General features: G+C 42.4%; 1 protein-coding gene across 3 annotated transcripts in view; it reads left to right on the top strand.

Moving 5' to 3' along the window:
- The window catches only part of GLT1D1 (glycosyltransferase 1 domain containing 1), a 116832-nt gene that overhangs the window by 13206 nt on the left and 83777 nt on the right, over positions 1–19849 (top strand). For all 3 annotated transcript variants that reach the window (XM_018061410.1, XM_018061411.1, XM_018061412.1), the window contains exons 2-3: positions 7851–7999; positions 14041–14146. In XM_018061410.1, the coding sequence (XP_017916899.1) occupies positions 7851–7999; positions 14041–14146 (255 nt within the window). The remainder of the gene's footprint in view (positions 1–7850; positions 8000–14040; positions 14147–19849) is intronic.

Below are 19849 nucleotides of genomic sequence, written 5' to 3' on the forward strand. Positions count from 1 at the left end.
ACCCATCCACCTTGGGTGGCCCTGCATGGCATGGCTCACAGCTTCATTGTTATGCAACCCCTTTCTCCGTGCCAAAGCAGTGATCCATGAAGGGGGTCTAGAGCTGAAGAGGATGTAATCCCATGTATTTAGACATAAAGTGAGCCACGTGTGTAATTTAAAATATTCTAGTAGTCACTTTAAACAAAGCAGAAACAGATCAAATTAATTTTAATAATACAGTCTTATGAACTCAGTATATCCAAATATCATTTCAACATGTCGTCAATACAAAAAGTATGATTGAGCTGTATTTACTTATCTGGTTGCACCAGGTCTTCATTGTGGCATGCAAGATCCTTAGCTGTGGCATGCGAACTCTTAGTTGTTGCATGCGGGATCTAGTTCTGTGGCCAGGGATTGAACCCAGGCCCCCTGCAGTGGGAGTGCAGTCTTAGCCGCTGGACCACCAGGGAAGTCCCTGTATGTATATTTTATACTCAGCACATCTTTTTTCAACTTGCCACATTTCCAGTGCTCAGTTGGCTTAATTATTAGACAAGGTAGGACTCACCCTGCAGACCTGTCTCTTCCATTTGGTGTAGGACTCCTCACTTCTTGTTGTCTCCCCTTCCCCTCAAGTTCATTTACTTCATCAGTCTGAGCTCAGCAGTCTTTTGGGTTCAGGAGACCTGATCTAGATGCTTTACCTGTTTTGTGACTGTATGTTTGCATTCTTTTTAAAAAAAAAAGTGACTTCCTAACAGGAATCTCTTGAGTACAAGAATCCACTAGAATCACATTAAAAAGTAGATTCACTTTACAGTTTGAAGAACTCACCAAAGGAGATAATATGCAAGGTAACACCATGTCCCCACAAATGTGCTGTTATTATCTCACTGCATTTATGGAGAGGCAAGAGGGGCAATGTTCTCTCCAGTTTATCTTCCTGAGCTAGGGCTCACGGGTTCATGTGGGCATTGCCTTGACAGGTCTTCATCTTGCTGAGCTTCATCATGGTTTCAAGATGAGCATCGTTTCTCTTAACTTATCTGAACTTCCTTTCTTAAAAAAGTTTTTATTTACTTAATTATTTTTGGCTGCATTGGGTCTTTGTTGCTGCACATGGGCTTTCTCTAGTTGCAGTGAGCAAGGGCTACTCTTCATGGCGGTGCACGGGCTTCTCATTGTGGTGGCCTCTCTTGTTGCAGAACTAGGGGTCTAGGGTGCAGGCTCAGTAGTTGTGGCTTGTGGGCTCAGTAGTTGTGGCACATAGGTTTAGTTGTGCTGAGGCATGTGGGATCTTCCTGGACCATGTCCCCTGCATTGGCAGGTAGACTGTCAACCACTGGATCACCTGGGAGTCCCACGTCTCAAAACTTCTTGAAATATTATCAGAGTGTGACATCTTACGCGTCAACACAGGTGACTTCACTCCACCAATGACGTGATATTCTTTCCCCCTAGGTGAACCATAGTTGAGCCAGGTTGACATCACGAGACATTAATGTCAACACCAGGTTGACACTAGGTGCAATGTTCTGTGAGAATCAATGGGCCCAGCCAGCTGCTCTCACTTAAAGGCCCACAAGGTGAGATGGCCTTAAGGAATATTAGATTCCTGTTTCCTATCTTAGGATCATGCAGGGGCTCGTGGCTATGGAATGGGATGCAGTTTGTGTTGCCTGCCCTGTATCAGTTTTTCTTGCTTTTTTTTTTTTTTAATGGAGACATCGTAGTTTATCAAAATCCACATAGGATAAACATACAAATGATTAAGCTCTGTTTGTGCACTCAGTTAAATAGGATGGCTTTCAGCCAGGTGAAAGCAGGTAGAGTCCTACTGAATCTTTGAATCTTGAGTCAGGGATGTGCAAGGAGGTTCAGTCAATTTCTAGAACATGCTCAAAGTCTCTTAATTTGTTGGAGATGCTTTTGTTCTCAAAAAAAGCCTTCATTAAGCCAAATAAGCCAGAGTTCCTGGGACATAACAGGTGCTCGGGGAATTTATTAGTTGAATCAAGTTATCACTCATGACAAGTGAAAAGTGAAAGTCGCTCAGTCATGTCTGACTCTTTGCAACCCCATGGACTATACAGTCTATGGAATTCTCCAGGCCAGAATACTGGAGTGGGTAGCTGTTTCCTTCTCCAGGGGATCTTCCTGACCCAGGAATTGAACCAGGGTCTCCTGCATTGCAGGCAGATTCTTTACCTGCTGGGCTACTGGGGAAGCCCAGTGATGCTGAAAGGTCAGCCTCTGTGCACGGGTGCCAAATCTGTTGCAGGAAGGGGGATCCCTTCCAGGGCCTGAGAGTGGGCTCTTGTCTAACACATGACAATGAATTGTTGGAGGAAATACACGTGCTGACAAAGCAGAGACTTTATTGGGAAGGGGACTTGGATGGAGAGCAGTAGGGTAAGAGAACCCAGGAGAACTGCTCTGCCATGTGATTCACAGTCTGAGTTTTATGGTAATGAGGCTAGTTTCCAGGTTGTCTCTGGCCAATAATTCTGACTCAGCGTCCTTCCTGGTGGCAGTTGCATGGCTCAGCCAAGATAGATTCCAGTGAGAAGGATTCTGGGAGGTTGGTAGGACCTAGGTACTGGCGCCTCCTCTTTCCTTTTGACTTTTCCTGAATTCTTCTGGTTGATGCTAACTTGTTAGTTCTACATTCCTTTCGAGGACCTCCTGTGTAACACAACTCATGCACGTGGTTACTATGGTGCCTGGCCAGGGCAGATGGTTTCAGTCAGCGGTTCCCCTAACAAATCAAATCTCAGAGACAGAGTTTTGAGTGAAGTAGAAAAGAATAGCTTTGTTGCTTTCCCAGGCAAAGGGGAGCCCTTGAAACTGTGTGTCCCAACCCTGAACAATTTGGTGAGGATTTTTATAGCAGTGGTCCAAGGGTAGTGTTGCTGATAGGATTAGGGTGTGTGCATGGCCTGTACTCAGCTAATCTCAAACTTTGACCAGAAGCAAACAGTTGCTTCTTGGCTGTTCCTCTCTTGCCTCTTAACCCCTTCCTTCTCTGATTAGCAACTGTTTGTATCTGCCTTTTGGAACTCAGTGGAGATAATGGAGATTGAACAGAAAGGCCCCTGTACTCTGGAGCCCCACAGGGTCCTGCTTGGTTTCAGAAGGAACCAGGGCAAAGCAATTTGAAAGTGTTATTTCCTTAAGATCTTATGGAAAAGCCAGAAAGAACTTTTTGGCCAGCCTGATACAAATCAGCAGGAAACAAGGCTCAAGTCTTGGTCCATAGAGAATTAAGATAAAAAAAAAAAGACTATTTTAAAATATTTATGAGATCATAGAGCTAGTGTTGAAATGCCATTTGAAAATGTGTTTAATAGACAAAGAACAAGGCATTGTCTATACCCCATCACCCAATCTAATGTGCCCTGCCCTATAGATTCTGCATCAGCCAGAAATTTCTCAGGTATAAATTTCTTAAGTAGAATTCAGACTGTTTCCCATCCATTTCCCAACACCTTTGTTTTTGTCTTCTCATTTTAGAGTTTTAAAGATGGAATAACAGTCATTTCGCAGTTATGCTCTGAAGCTTGTTGTGTCCTTGTTTTTGCATGATGTGTATTAGGCTGAAGTGAGCAGATAACTAGACAGCCTGCAGACTTCTTTCCTGGTTCTGCTTAATAGTTGCCATCATCATTTCCAAAGGAGTTGAGGGGGTTAGGTGGTGGTGGTCGGGGGTGGGGGTGAGGGGCAGTGACCGTGGTCAATCAGCATTAACAACAGAAATGATAAGGTAAAGATACTCAATATGTTGTAAGAGCAGAAGCCAACTCAAGTCTCCAGGCCTTAGTTTTTCTTTCTTGGCAAGGTGATAGCTGCAGCCTTATACATTTAATTTACAACACAAATGAGAAAACAGAGAGAGAAAAAATTTATCCTTCACGTAGTAGTGTCGGTGATGATTCTCACCATATTTCCCAGAGTGGAGGTGGGCTTGAAGATTTGAATCTAACCTATCTTCTGAAGACCTGAGTTCTCCTGAGGCTCCCACTGTGTAAGGAAGTTGGTCATTTTATGATCATTTGGATTGAATGTTCTAGATCCTTGTTCTTCTGTGTTTACTCTTATTATTTTATACAATATTGCCCCAAGTGCCACCCAGCTAACTCCTCTGATGTTCAGCTGAAGAATAACCATCTTTATTATCTCTGGAAATAGGGGGGAAATAGCTGTGTTAGGTTTGAACTTTGTACTCCAGTACCTTCTGGATGATTTAAGAACTTTTCAAGAGTAATTTTAAGTGTCCTTGATTGCCACCAATGTGCTGATTTTGTGTTTTTCTGTTTGTTCTTTTTTGATTTTGTGTTTGGAGTATAGTTGATTTACAGTGTTGTGTTCATTTCAGGTGTACAGCAAAGTGATTCAGTCATAGCTATATATTCTTTTTTCAGATTCTTTTCCCTTACAGATTATTACAAGATATTGAGTATAGAGTCCCCTGTGCTATAGTAGGTCCTTGTTGGTTTTCATTTCTGTAATAGGAGTTCTAAGTATGATGTGACTTGCTCATATGACTGCAGCCCAGAGGGATGGTGGTGGCGATAGGCTTGGAGCACAATGGAAATAGTGAGGGGACAGCTGCTTTAGGAGCAGAGGCTGTCAAATTTTACTGATGGGAGCTGGTGTTGGGGAATGCTGGGGCCATGTCAGGGGGCTCAGAAGGCATGATGCATTGGACATCCTCCAGATGGAAGGGCAGGACTGGAGCTAAGGGTGGCAAGAGTGGGATGCGCTTGGCCTTGCAGGGGAAGTGGGATATGAAGGGTGCTCTGTGCTAGGCTAGGGCGCTTGGACTTGATCCCAGAGACACATCCAGCCATCACTGCTTGCTTTATCCAGTAAGCAAGAGAGGTGTATGCCCCATTCTTGCAGAGTTGACAATTGAGCTGGCTACTCTTAGCCATTTGAGGGTTTTAATCAAGGGAGAGGCCAAGTTGGATTGGCTGTATATTCACATGCTCACACACACACACCTCAAGCAATCACAATAAGTTCCACTTATGAACACTGCAGATTTTTAAAAATGCAGAATGTGCGTTCACATGTCTAACCGTATAAGTTAGTCCTGTGTCCTTGCCACATGTCATACATTGTCACACGTGTGCATTGTCTACAGGTTGGTTATGCTTCTGTGTACTTAACTGTGCACTACTGTATAGAGGCTGGGGAAGGAAATGGCAACCCACTCCAGTATTCCTGCCTGGAGAATCCCATGGATGGTGGGCTACAGTCTGCGGGGTCGCAAAGAATCGGACATGACTGAGCGACTTCACTTCACTTCACTTCTTCACGGTATAGAGGACAGTGTGCAGTATCTTTATATCAAGCCCAGGATATCTGGAAGTGCAAAAGCAGCAGGCATATAACTGTTGCTGCTGTACTTTTCAAGGTTCTGTACTGTAGGGTTAAAAATGTTTTCTTTATTTTTTTGCATTTGTTTCCTTTTTATGTATTATTTGTGTGAAAATTATAAACCTATTACAGTACAGTAATATATAGCTGATAGTATTAGCTGGGTACTCAGGCTAACTTTGTTGGACTTCCCAATAAACTGGACTTAGGAACATGCTCTCAGAATGGAACTCATATGTGTGTTAGGGACTTACTATATTAAAAATCATATATGCACCTGGTCAAAGTATCTAGCCATGCAAAAGGGTCTAGCCATGCAAAAAAGCTCTGGTCCCTGGTTCTCTTTAGACAGAATCATTGTTACCTATTTCTTCTAAAGCTTTCTTCAGATATTCTATGCACACATGCTATATATACACAGGGTTCTTCACTTTGCTGTCTTTTCATTAACAGTGTGTATTGAGTTCATTCTAAATAATGTCACAGTGATCTGCATTTTCGTCATAGAATCAGGGCTTGATGGCCTTATATGCACTGTAGTATAACTGCCCCTCCTGTTGCACACTGAGGATGGCTTAAGTTTTTTTGCTACCTCAGTGCTTACTCTTGGGTGCATGTGTTGCACTCATACCCTAGTGTGCTTTTAGAATCAATTCTGAGAAGGAAAGTTATTTGATCACAGAGTTTGTGCATTTTAAATCTACTAGTGGTTGCTACTTTGCCCACCGAAGAGCTTCTTCCTGTTTCCCCAGTATCAGTTCAGTTCAGTTCAGTCTGTCAGTCATGTCCGACTCTTTGGGACCCCATGAAACGCAGGACGCCAAGCCTCCTTGTCCTTCACCAACTCCTGGAGTTTACTCAGACTCACGTCCATCAAGTCAGTGATGCCATCCAGCCATCTCATCCTCTGTTGTCCCCTTCTCCTGCCCCCAATCCCTCCCAGCATCAAAGTCTTTTCCAATGAGTCAACTCTTCACATGAGGTGGCCAAAGTACTGGAGTTTCAGCTTTAGCAACATTCCCTCCCAAGAAATCCCAGGGCTGATCTCCTTCAGAATGGACTGGTTGGATCTCCTTGCAGTCCAAGGGACTCTCAAGAGTCTTCTCCAACACCACAGTTCAAAAGCATCAATTCTTCAGCGCTCAGCTTTCTTCACAGTCCAACTCTCACATCCCTACATGACCACTGGAAAAACCATAGCCTTGACTAGATGGACCTCAGTCGGCAAAGTAATGTCTCTGCTTTTGAATATGCTATCTAGGTTGGTCATAACTTTCCTTCCAAGGAGTAAGCATCTTTTAATTTCATGGCTGCAGTCACCATCTGCAGTGATTTTGGAGCCCAGAAAAATAAAGTCTGACACTGTTTCCACTGTTTCCCCATCTATTTCCCATGAAGTGATGGGACCAGATGCCATGATCTTAGTTTTCTGAATGTTGAGCTTTAAGCCAACTTTTTCACTCTCCACTTTCACTTTCATCAAGAGGCCTTTTAGTTCCTCTTCACTTTCTTCCATAAGAGTATTGTCATCTGCATATCTGAGGTTATTGATATTTCTCCCAGCAATCTTGATTCCAGCTTGTGCTCCATCCAGCCCAGCATTACTCATGATGTACTCTGCATAGAAGTTAAATAAGCAGGGTGACAATATACAGCCTTGACGTATTCCTTTTCCTATTTGGAACCAGTCTGTTGTTCCATGTCCAGTTCTAACTGTTGCTTCCTGACCTGCATACAGATTTCTCAAGAGGCAGATCAGGTGGTCTGGTATTTCCATCTCTTTCAGAGTTTTCCACAGTTTCTTGTGATCCACACAGTCAAAGGCTTTGGCATAGTCAATAAAGCAGAAATAGATGTTTTTCCCCAGTATAGTAGTGTTTATTTCTTGAAGCTTATGGCAGACTTTCCAAATAGTGTACATTGAAAAGGTGATCACATTAAAAAGTTGATCACCATTTCATGTATGGAAAAGCCCAATTGTATTATGAGGGATATGGACTGTAATTTTATACTGATCTCTATTTGGGTTTACTGAACTTCCCTGGTGGCACAGATGATAAAGATTCTGCCTGCAATGCAGGGGACCCGGGTTTGATCCCTGGGTCGGGAAGATCCCCTGGAGAATGGAATGGCAACCCACTCTAGTATTCTTGCCTGGAGAATCCATAGACAGAGGAGCCTGGTGGGCTACAGTCCATGGGGTCACAAAGAGTCAGACACGACTGAAGCGACTAACATTTACTCTTTCTCTCCTGCTACCCTTGGTCCCAGCCCTGGTCCAGTCCCAGTTCTGGTATTTGAGGCTGATGGATGCATGTCTTTTAGGTGGATTGCTTCTAGAGGACAATTCAGAAGATATGTATTATTAACTTTTGGTTTAGTGAATCTTTTGATTGATTTAAAGTTTTGACCACAGCAGCAACCTGTTCCATTTTAATTTTTTGTTTTCCTATCTTTTCTCTCTGTTTATTTTTTTGATAAAGGGACCATCTAGAAGCTGCAGGTCATGTGTGCATTCTGAAAGATGCCTTTGACTTTGAAAGTCCATCTGAAATCTCAAGCTTCATCAAGGCAGAGAACTTGGAGGCAGCAGTGGCTCTGCATTTGTATAGAGGAGGCAGACTTTTGCAAGGTAAGCCCTTCCCTTCAGGGTGAAACGCTAGGGGCCACGAAAACCACCAGTGCCTATAACGTCAACTTGAAACATAGATGAAACAGTTTATCCCATTTATCTGGCTCCGAAATGGAAGGAACACAATCATCTTTTCGGTTTGTTCTTAACAGAGTGATTTTCTAAAATGATGTAACTACGCCAGTTGAGATTGGATGTATATTGAGGCTGTTTTTACTACATTAAGAGTCTTATCGTGAATGTTTTTGATGTGTTTTTCTTCACTCAAAATAGAATGTTCAAAAGTTAAAAATGGGACTCTTTCACAAAATGTAGAAGTGAGCACATAGAGAGTTTATTCAATTGATTTATTAATGAGGGAACTACTAAGGTACTAAAGCCAGTTTAAAGAGCATTTGGGGAACTGAGACTTGAGTAGGTAATTTAGTAAAGAATATTAGGATAAGCACTTCCCTGGTCGTCCCGTTGTTAACGCAGGGGACATAGGTTCAATCCCTGGTATGGGAAGATCCCACACACCTCGGGGCAACTCAGCCTGTGTTTCACAACTACTGTGCTTGCATGCTGCAATTACTGAAGCCCGTGGCACCCTGGAGCCCATGCCTCACAGCAGGAGAGTGACTGCAGTGAGAAGCCTGTGCACCCCAACAAAGAGTAGGCCCCCGCTTGCGGCAGCTAGAGAAAAGGCTGCACTTGGCAAGGAAGACCCAGTGAAGCCAAAAATAAATAATAAAATTTTTAAAAAGGAGATTAGTGTGGGGTTGGCTGTAGAACTGGTTAATGTCTAGCAGGGCAATCAACTGTAAGCTCGCTGTCTGTACAGCAGCTTCCCACTAGCTGTGTGTTCTATAAGTGTGTGTATATCATTGCTACTCTCCCAGTTAGTCCAACACCCGCCCCCCACCCCGGCGTTACCCACCCCATGTCCGCATGTCTGGTCTCTATGCCTGCGTCTCTATTCCTGCCCTGGAAATAGGTTCATCTGTACCATTTTTCCAGATTCCACATATGTAAATTGATAGAGCCACTGTGGAGAATACTATGGAGGCTCCTAAAACACTAAAAATAGAGCTATTATATGACCCAGAAATCCCATTACTGGGCATATACTCCGAGAAAACCATAATTCAAAAGGCCACATTCCCCAGTGTTCACGGAAGCTCTGTTTACAATAGCCCCGACAGGGGAACGACCTAACGGCCGGCGACAGATGAAGGATGAAGACGTGGCACGATGTACAGTGGGGTGTTACTCAGTCGTAAAAAGGGATGAAACTGAGTCATTTGTAGTGATGAGGACGGACCTAGAGTCTGTCATACAAAGTGAAGTAAGTCAGAAAGAGAAAAACAAATATTGCGTATTAACACATGTATGTGGAATCTAGAAAAAAAAAAATCCTGATATTTTTCTTGAGTGCTTGTTAACTTACAGTGGTCTCCCAAAGTTCCGCTGGTGTCCCTCTCTATCTGTAATTCCCTACTGGGAACTCTGCAACTACCTATATAACTATCTTAGTCTATTCCTAAGTACAACTTCACAGAGTAAGAACTTTTAATTGATAGTAAATACTGAAGTCACACAACAGTCTCAGAAAACTAATCCACAGGGCACCTTTAAACACTGCTTTCTTGCACCTCGAAAGGATGTGCATGCAATCATTCTCTTGGCTTTATCTACAATTTTTGGATAGTTCTTCTTTTCCCTTCCAAGGTTGGCTTGACTTCACCGAGAGCCCAGTGGCTACCGAGGGGAGGCAAGACAGATAATTTTGTTGTTGAGCCACAAGTGGCTTTTTCCAAACATGAATTAAATGACGTGGCAGCAGCAGCTTTTCAGGAGATAATATGTCACTTGAGGCCCCACATTATCTGTAGTAATCATCATACGGGGGTAACACTTCACTCAGCAAAATGTATCAACCTCTGAAATTTTCAGACATTTCATTGCTAAAGGTGAATTCCTGTTTCCCTGCACTAACAGTTCAGTTCAGTTCAGTCGCTCAGTCGTGTCCGACTCTTTGTGACCCCATGAACTGCAGCACTCCAGGCCTCCCTGTCCATCACCAACTCCCAGAGTTCACTCAAACTCATGTCCATCGTGTTGGTGATGCCATCCAGCCATCTCATTCTCTGTCATCCCCTTCTCCTCCTGCCCCCAACCCCTCCCAGCATCAGCCTTATTAATCTTCTAGCTCTGTCTCCTGCTCCTGCACCATAGGAAGTAGGACCCTCTTTTCCCATATAGGTATCACTCAATGGTGCAGCGGTAAAGAATCTGCCTGCCAAAGCGGGAGATGCAGGAGACAAAGGTTCAATCCCTGATCTGGGAAGATCCCCTGGAGAAGGAAATGGCAACCCACTCCAATATTCTTGCCCGGGAAATCCCGTGAACAGCGGAGCCTGGCAGGCTACAGTCTGTGGGGTTGCAAAGAGTCAAAACATGACCGAGCGTGCACACATACATGTGGTATATTTAAACACATAACTTAGTGATCTTTCCAAATCAGTGCTTATGCTGACCATTTGTCACTCCCAATCGTCTGCTGAGAAAAAAAAAAATCTCATGGTTTCCTGAACCTGGCTTCTTAAAGCCACCTGATGTCTGTTCCTTGCTAGATTCAAGCCTAAAGCCTATTCTCAACAAGAAACAAAGGGAAAGATTTGTCAAAACCATGATTTCTCCTTCCTGTGTAATGTATTCACAGATTCTGGGAATTATGGACATCTTTCACACCCATTATTTTAACTGCCGCAGACCTTTCTCTGGTCCCCCAATTGTTCATGTCCATCCCATGTGCTAAAATCTGAAGATCCCCCAAAGTCTAAGCCCCTGGCAGAGGGTAAATCATCTCTACATGGGGTGCTTTTCCACGTCTGGCTGTATGTATTTTTGGAAAAGGTAACAGCTGTCAGTAGTAAGAAAGGCAAGCAATATAAAATGTTATAGAGAGAAAAAGTAAGTTTCTCTACCATTCCAGATTTGTGATCTTCTGGGTTCCTTTTTCTTTTTGCCTGCCACACCGAGCAGTTTGTGGGATATTAGTTCCCTGACCAGGGATCGAACCCGTGCCCGTGGCAGTGAAAGCATGAGTCCTAATCACTGGACCATCAGGGAAGTACCCTGGGTTCTTTCCATAGAGGCAATGGCAGCTAGGTTTTTAGGCTTATCTTTTCACAGATATTCTTTGTAGAGAGAAATGTATGTTGATCATTTTACTACACACATTGTGTTCATCAAAATGCTCTTGATTTTTTTTTAACTTAAATTCCTTTTTAAAGTTTTCATTTGAATTTTTTACTTACTGCCTTTCTGTACCTCCTGTGTGTTGTCAGAGTGCTTAGTATCTAAAGGCTGTGAAGTGAGAGGCATTTCACCAGAAAGAAAAAACATAAAATCTGCTCCTTTTCATGACAAAAGACTTCTAAGGTAAATACTAGGAAAGATCACTACCTTTTCGCTGCAATGTTGAATCTCTGTAGCGATGGTTTGTTTGAGAAACCCCAGTATGAACTCAAATTAGATCTGGTCTGTTTAGCGGTTTGCTTTTGCTCTTTTGAAATTTTTATTGACCTTTGGAAGTCCTTCTGGGAAGCCCTATTTGATGAACACATTGTTTAACTTGATCTGTGCATGCTCCATCGGAGAAGGCGATGGCACCCCACTCCAGTACTCTTGCCTGGAAAGTCCCATGAATGGAGGAGCCTGGTGGGCTGCAGTCCTTGGGGTTGCGAAGAGTTGGGCATGACTGAGCGTTCACTTTCAGTTTTCACTTTCATGCATTGGAGAAGGAAATGGCAACCCACTCCAGTGTTCTTGCCTGGAGAATCCCAGGGATGGGGGAGCCTGCTGGGCTGCCATCTATGGGGTCGCACAGAGTCGGACACGACTGAAGCAACTTAACAGCAGCCGTGCACGCTGCGTGCCTTTTGAGATTATCAAGGTAGGAAATGTGCCATCAGGTTACGGCTCATCATTCAGAATAAATATGCTCCTGGGGAGGAGGGAGTGGATCTTTTTGCACTTGACATTCGCAGCATCTCAGATATTTTTGGTTCCCATACATTTGTGCCCTCCGTGATTTATCATACTGCATGTTCCTGGAAGATACAGTCTATGTCTCTTTCCTTTCCTTCCTGGTTCGCCATCATGGTGACTGATATCATGAACAGCAGGTCTACATTTGAAGCCATCTTTTTCCATCATAAACACCAGCAGTTCCAGATGAACCCATTTTCCAGGGACGATACACTTGGCTTTGTTTATTTTAATTTAAATTTTTAATTGGAGGATAATTGGTTTACAGTGTTGTGTTAATTTCTGCGGTACAACGTGAGTCAGCTGTTTAATATGTGTATAGAGATTCCCTCTCCGCATTGAGCCTCACTCCCACCTCCCCCATCCCACCCCTCTAGGTCATCACAGAGCAGCAAGCTGAGCTCCCTGCGATCTGCAGCAGGCTCCCACTAGTTGTCTGTTTCACACCTGGTAGTGTACATATGTCAATGCTATTCTCTCAGTTCACCCCACCCTCCCCTTCCTGGCTATGTCCACGTGCTCATTCTCTACGTCTGTGTCTCAGTTCTTACCTTGCAAATAGAGTCATCAGTCATCACCATATTTCTAGCTTCCAAACATTTGAGTTAATATTGCTGTTGTTTAGTCACTAAGTCATGTCTGACTCTTTCATGACCCTCATGGATTGTAGCCCATCAAACTGTTCTGTCCATGGGATTTCCCAGGCAGTAATACTGGAATGGATTACCATTTCTTCCTCCAGGGATTCTTCCCAAAACAGGGATCAAACCTGCATCTCCTGCATTAGCAGGCAGATACTTTACTACTGAGGCACCAGGGAAACCTCATGCATTGACAGACAATATTTGTTTTTCTTTTTCTGACTGACTTTACTCTGTATGACAGACTCTGAGTTCATCCACATCACTACAACTGACTCAATTTCATTACTTTTTGTGGCTAATATTCCATTATATATATGTATGTATATATATACATATATACATTACAACTTTTAAAAATTAATTAATTAATTGTAATTGGAGGCTAATTACTTTTCATTATTGTGGTGGGTTTTGCCATACACTGACATGAATCAGCCACAGGTGTACATGTGTCCCCCCATCCTGAACCCCCCTCTCACCTCCCTCCCCATCCCATCCCTCTGGGTTGTCCCACTGTACCAGCTTTGAGTGCCCTGTGTCAAACACTGAACTTGCTCTGATCATCTGTTTCACATATGGTAATATACATGTTTCAATGCTATTCTCTGTAATCATCGCACCCTCACCTTCTCCCACAGAGTCCAAAAGTCTGCTCTGTACATCTGTCTCTTTTGTTGTCTTGCACATAAGGTCATCATTACCATCTTTCTAAATTCCATATATATGTGTTAATGTACTATATTGGTGTTTTTCTTTCTCACTTACTTCACTTTGTATAATAGGCTCCACTTTCATCTACCTCAATAGAACTGACTCAACTGCATTCTTTTTAACAGTTGAGTAATATTCCACTGTGTCTATGTGCCACAGCTTTCTATCTGCCGATGGACATCTAGGTTGCTTCCATGTCCTAGCTATTGTAATCAGTGCTGTGATGAACATTGGGGTACATGTGTCTCTTTCAATTCTGGTTTCCTCAGTGATATCACAACTTCTTTATACGTAGGTTCCTTTCATGTCCTAAGTATTGTAAATAGTGCTGCAGTGAACATTGGGGTACATGTGTCTTTTTGAATTATGAGTATACTTGACTTTGATAGATGGAGGCTAACAATATTTTTCACATGTTAAAATTTAAAGTGTATTGACTTAAAATGGCCTTGCCTCACATGAGTAACCCCATGTCATGTTCACAATGGTGATACCTCTTCTATTCAGGGGAGTTAGATGTAATTGAACAAACAGCATGACATAGTCCATATGTTTTGGGAACTTTGGTTTTTTATGTCAATGCTTGGGGGTAATTAGTGAGAGGGTGTTTTAAAGGTAAACTGTGCTTTGTTAAGTATCCTAATTTTGCAGGTAATGGAATTCCCTTTGGAATCATCTTTGGTGGAACTGATTTAAATGAAGATGTTAACCAGGGAGATAAAAACAAAGTGATGGGAAAAGTCCTTGAAGAAGCCAGGTAATACTTAAGAGAATTTCACAGGAGTTAAGCGTTTAACCCTTTTGGATAAAATTCATTAACACAAAATGATGGAGTAAACCAGTAGTTTGGGAGTTTTTATGTCTTACCCTAAAAAACAATTTCTTTCTTTCTTTCATTTTTTCATTCAGCCAGCGCATGTTTATTTTACCAGGAATAGTCATCGCAAACAAGTTACTGGTCTTGAGCAATTCTTTGACTACAGTTAATATTGGATGAATGTTCTTAAAATGTTTGTTGTGGTAGAAGAGATAGAATTATTGCTAAGAGTGAGTAAGGGTAAACTCAAGCTTTATTAGCACACAGTTTAGGGTCAACTTTGCATCAGGTTTGCCCAAGTAGAATGTTTTCATTTTTCCAGTTTTATTGAGATATAATTGACATGCAGAACTGTATCCATTTAAGGTGGTGGTTTCTTGCTGAGTCCTGTCTGACTCTTGTGACCCCATGGACCTTAACCTGCCAGGCTCTTCTGTCCACGGGATTTCCCAGGCAAGAATACTAGAGTGGATTGTCATTTTCTTCTCCCAAGGATCTTCCCAACCCAGGAACTGAACCCAGCTTTCCTGCATTGCAGGCAACTTCTTTACTGACTGAGCCATCAGGGGTGAATGGCATAATGTTTTGATTTGAAATGATTATCACAGCAAATTTAGTGAACACTCATCATCTCCTATAGCTACAAATTTAATTAAGTAGAAAAGAGATTTTTTTTCCCCCTTGTGGTGAGATTTACTTAAATGCTTAAGATTTACTCTCTTAGTTCCCCAACCAGGGATAGAACCGTTGCCCCTTGCAGTGGGGAGCATGGCGTCCTAACCACTGGACAACCAGGGAAGTTCCTGAAACTTTGTGCCCTTTGACTAATACCTTCCTGTTTCTCCCTCCCCTACCTTCTTTCATCTTACTCATGCTTCCATGAGTTTGCCTGCTTTAGATTCCACATATTGGTGGATTCACCCACCCCCAACCCCCCTGCCCTCCGCCACCATTTGTCCTTCAATGTCTGGCTTGTTTCTCTGAGCATAAGTATGCCCCAGGTTCATCCATGTTGTTGCAGATGACTGGTTGTCCTCCTTTTTAGAGGCTGAATAGTATTCTAGTGTATGTGCATGCCACATTTTCTTTTATTTTTTTTAAAAAATTTATTTATTTAATTTTGGCTGCTCTGGGTCTTCAGAGCACACAGCCTCTCTTGCACACAGCCTTTCTCTAGCTGGGGCAAGTGGAAGCTACTTTCTGTTGTAGTGTGTGGACTCAGTGGTTGGAGCGCACGGGCTTCATTGCTTTGTGGCATGTGGGGTCTTGCCCCACCAGGGATCCAACCCCTGTCCCCTGCGTTGGCAGGTGGATTCTTAACCGCAAGACCACCAGGGAAGTCCCATGCCACATTTTATGTAGCCATTTGTCTGTTGATGTGTATGTAGGTTGCTTGCATGTCCCCAGTATGTGGGCAGCCTTGGTTTTTTTGTGGCTCATCTGTCACCCTTCCATGACTGAGGAAATGTGGTCAGGGAATCCTGGCCTCTTCATGTCTGTATAATTGTCCCGTTTCTGATCCATACCAAGGACAGAATTCCAGGTTCTGTTGTACAGCCTAGTTCAGTTCAATTCACTCGCTCAGTTGTGTCAGACTCTTTGCAACCCCATGGACTGCAACATATCAGGCTTCCCTGTCCATCACCAACTCCCAGAGTTTACTCAAACTCGTGTCCATTGAGTCGGTGATGCCATCCAACCAACTCATCCTCTGTTGTCCCCTTCTCCTCCCACCTTCAATCTTTCCCAGCATCAGTGTCTTTTCCAATGTGTCAGTTCTTCGCATCAGGTGGCCAAAGCCTTGGAGTTTCAGTTTGAGCATCAGTCCTTCCAATGAATATTCAGGACTGATCCCCTTTAGGATGGACTGGTTGGATCTCCCTGCTGTCCAAGGGACTCTCAAGGGTCTTTTCCAACACCACAGTTCAAAAGCAACAATTCCTTGGTGCTCAGCTTTCTTTATAGTCCATCTCTCATATCCATACACGACTACTGGAAAAACCATAGCCTTGACTAGACGGACCTTTGTTGGCAAAGTAATGTCTCTGCTTTTTAACATGCTGTCTAGGTTGGTCATAACTTTTCTTCCAAGGAGTAAGCGTCTTTTAATTTCATGGCTGCAATCACCATCTGCAGTGATTTTGGAGCCCCAAGAAATAAAGTCTGACTCTGTTTCCACTGTTTCCCCATCTATTTGCCATGAAGTGATGGGACCAGATGCCATGATCTTCGTTTTCTGAATGTTGAGTTTTAAGCCAACTTTTTCACTTTCCTCTTTCACTTTCATCAAGAGGCTTTTGAATTCCTCTTCACTTTCTGCCATAAGGATAGTATCGTCTGCATATCTGAGGTTATTGATATTTCTCCTGGCAATCTTGATTCCAGCTTGTGCTTCATCCAGCCCAGGATTTCTCTTGATGTACTTTGCATAGAAGTTAAATATAGCAGGGTAACAATATACAGCCTTGACGCACTCCTTTCCTGATTTGGAACCAGTTTGTTGTTCCATGTCCAGTTCTAACTGTTGCTTCTTGACCTGCACACAGATTTCTCAGCAGGCAGGTCAGGCTGTCTGATATTCCCCTCTCTTTAAGAGTTTTCCACAGTTTCATGTGATCCACACAGTCAAAGGCTTTGGCATAGTCAACAGAGCAGAAATAGATGTTTTTCTGGAACTCTCTTGCTTTTTTCGATGATCCAACGGATGTTGGCAGTTTGATCTCTGGTTCCTCTGCCTTTTCTAAAATGAGCTTTGAACATCTGGAAGTTCACAGTTCATGTACTGTTGAAACCTGGCACCAGTGTTTTTTGGTTAAGATAGGTGTCAGTCTTGCTTCTTAAAACTAGGGTCACAGTTGGATGTAGTTGCATTGCAGGACCTTGCTTCTTCCTGAACACTTCCTGGAAACAAATGTGGCAATACAACCTTTTTAACATAAGGAGTACCTTCGGTGTATGTGTTTGTGTTTTACAATAAATATAGGCATGAAAACAGTGCCAGCTCACCTTGAAAGGCGATGTATCATTGTAGGTTTTCTTCTTGTTGTTCTTACACCTTAAAAATTTAACGTCTTTAGATTCCTTCAGTCTGTAATGCATTGCCTTTTAGAAGGAAAATCATTCTTCTTGGGATAAACAGTATGGAATGAATCATCTTATGATATCATTAGCATTATTCATTGTGTTATTATTAAAACACACATTGATTTTTGTTTGGGGGCTATTGATTGAAGTTAGTGGGCAGGGAAGTTGCATGAATCATGGATTTTTTTGGTCTGACACGATACAGCACAGTTTTCTGTAAACAAAGTATTGAACTTGTCTAGCTTTATGACAGGTGTTTCATTTGAATACTTATATTTTTCCTGTAAGGTATACTTTTCAACCTTAAAATTTTATTTATTGATTGGCCCCACCATGCAACAAGTAAGATCTTAACTGCTAGACCAGGGATCAAACCTGTACCCTCTGCAGTGGAAGCTCAGAGTCCTAACCATGGGACCACCAGGAAATTCCCTCAACTTTTTTAATATTTAAAACTTCTTTTTTCCTGTATGGTATAGTATGTGAACTTATTTTAGCACTCACATTTTTGGCTTCTGAACACTGTGATAAGTATTTGGTAGTTATAAATACCAAAATTAAATAAGGAGTAATTGAAATTTGTGAAAATTGCTTAGTGAAGGCTCATCCAGTTGCCTATTAGAAAAACTTAACCTTGCCAAGCAAGTGACCAGTAGTTTGTATGGAATAAATTGCCTCATAAATATTTCCACGATTATGAAATCTATAGCATATTAGTAGGTTAAACCACACGAAATTACTCTTTTGCCATTCAACCAAAAATGGTTGAATGGCAGTAATTTCATATGGCTTTTGAGCTACTTAGTGTTACTGAAGATGTTTTTGACAAACAGAATTCTTTGTCAATGTAAATATGTTTTGAAATGGCAGTATTCAAGCTAAAGTACAAAAGTGGTAGTTTTTATATTTTTCCTTTGTGTTTCTGTTTATGGTTTCCTCAGATAGTATTTCTTTTATTTTTATTTTTTATAGTTGATTTCCAATGTTGTGCTAATTTCTGCTGTAAAGCAAAGTGACTCAGTTCTACACATATATATTCTTTTTAAATATTCTTTTCTGTTATAGATTATCACAGCATACTGAATATAGTTCCCTGTACCATACAGCAGGACCTTAGTGTTTATCCATTTTATATATGATGGTTTGTATCTGCTGACCCCAACCTCCAATCCATCCCTCCCCCTGGCAACCATGTCTCTTCTCTATGTCCCTGAGTCTGTTTCAGTTTCATAGATAGGTTCATTTCTGTAAAATTTTAGATTCCACATAAAAGTGATAATACATATTTGTCTTTCTCTGTCTGACTGACTTCACTTAGTATGACAATCTCCAGGCCTATCCATGTTGTTGCAAATGACATTATTTCATTCTTTTTTGTGGCCAAGTAATATTCCAATGTATATATGTACCATGTTTTCATTATCCATTCATCTGTTGATGGACATTTAGGTTGTTTCCATGTCTTGCCTATTATAAATAGTTGAAATGAGGAAATGGCAACCCACTCCAGTATTCTTGCCTGGAGAATCCCACGACTAGGGGAGCCTTGCAGGCTACAGTTCATAGAGTTGCACAGAGTCAGACACGACTGAAGTGACTTAGCACATGTTATTTTAAATGTCTTTTTCTTCTGGGGATCTTTGGGCTAAGAACTCTTTTAAAAGGTTATTTGTTAGGTGAGTGTAAAGCCAGGGCTACTGTTTCTATATAAAGGGCCACAATAAAGACTGTGTTATCTGCAGCTCTGAAATAAATGACATGTCCGACAAGTTAATTCCAGTTGACCCTCCTGACTCCTGGAACATTATCCTGTGCACCTTTGATGAAAACCCTCCCAAGAATCTCATCCTTCCCTGTTGTCTTAAATATGCTGTAGCTCCTACTGATGCCTCATCCTGGGTGTCAAATGAGCAGGATGTGATGGTGGGGACCATTACGTAGGTAGGAACAGTCACTGTCAGCCTCCAGGCTATGATACACACACAGTCTGCTCTGCACACCTGGGACATTTTTCATTTATTTTCTCCCTCTCTCCATTCTTTTTTCACCCTCACCTGTTTGGATTTTAGGGCAAATTCCTGTTGGAATTTAGGACAAAACTGTTCCTTCTCTTGCTTAGTCACTCATTCAGCCAGCAGGTATTTTTGCCTTCTGGGTGCCAGACGCTCCAAGGGGCTGGGGCGGTGGATGTGAGCAGTGTTCCAGCACACGTGAAGCTGACATTCTCACAGGAAGCGAGAGCGTCAGGCTTGCCGAGTGAGTGGATTTCCCTTCCCACAAAAGCCTGAGGACTGCACTTGTGCATGTATTCATCAATGCTGCTATGAGGTACAATGCACAGTCCTAGTGTCACTGACCTCGTTCTCTGTTCAATGGCTCTTCTTGGGTCTTGGGATCTTTTCTTTTTGGACAGTGTGAGGCTGTCACTGGCCATGGGGGGTGCCCTAACGTCTTGCAGATGTTCTGGTAGTTGTGTGAATACTAGTGGAAAATAATAATAGCAGATGTGAAATGAACGAGGGACCGGGAACTGTGGCAGGCAATTTACAGGCAAGCTGC

Source organism: Capra hircus, chromosome 17, assembly GCF_001704415.2.
Source record: "Capra hircus breed San Clemente chromosome 17, ASM170441v1, whole genome shotgun sequence".
Taxonomy (NCBI): Eukaryota; Metazoa; Chordata; class Mammalia; order Artiodactyla; family Bovidae; genus Capra; species Capra hircus.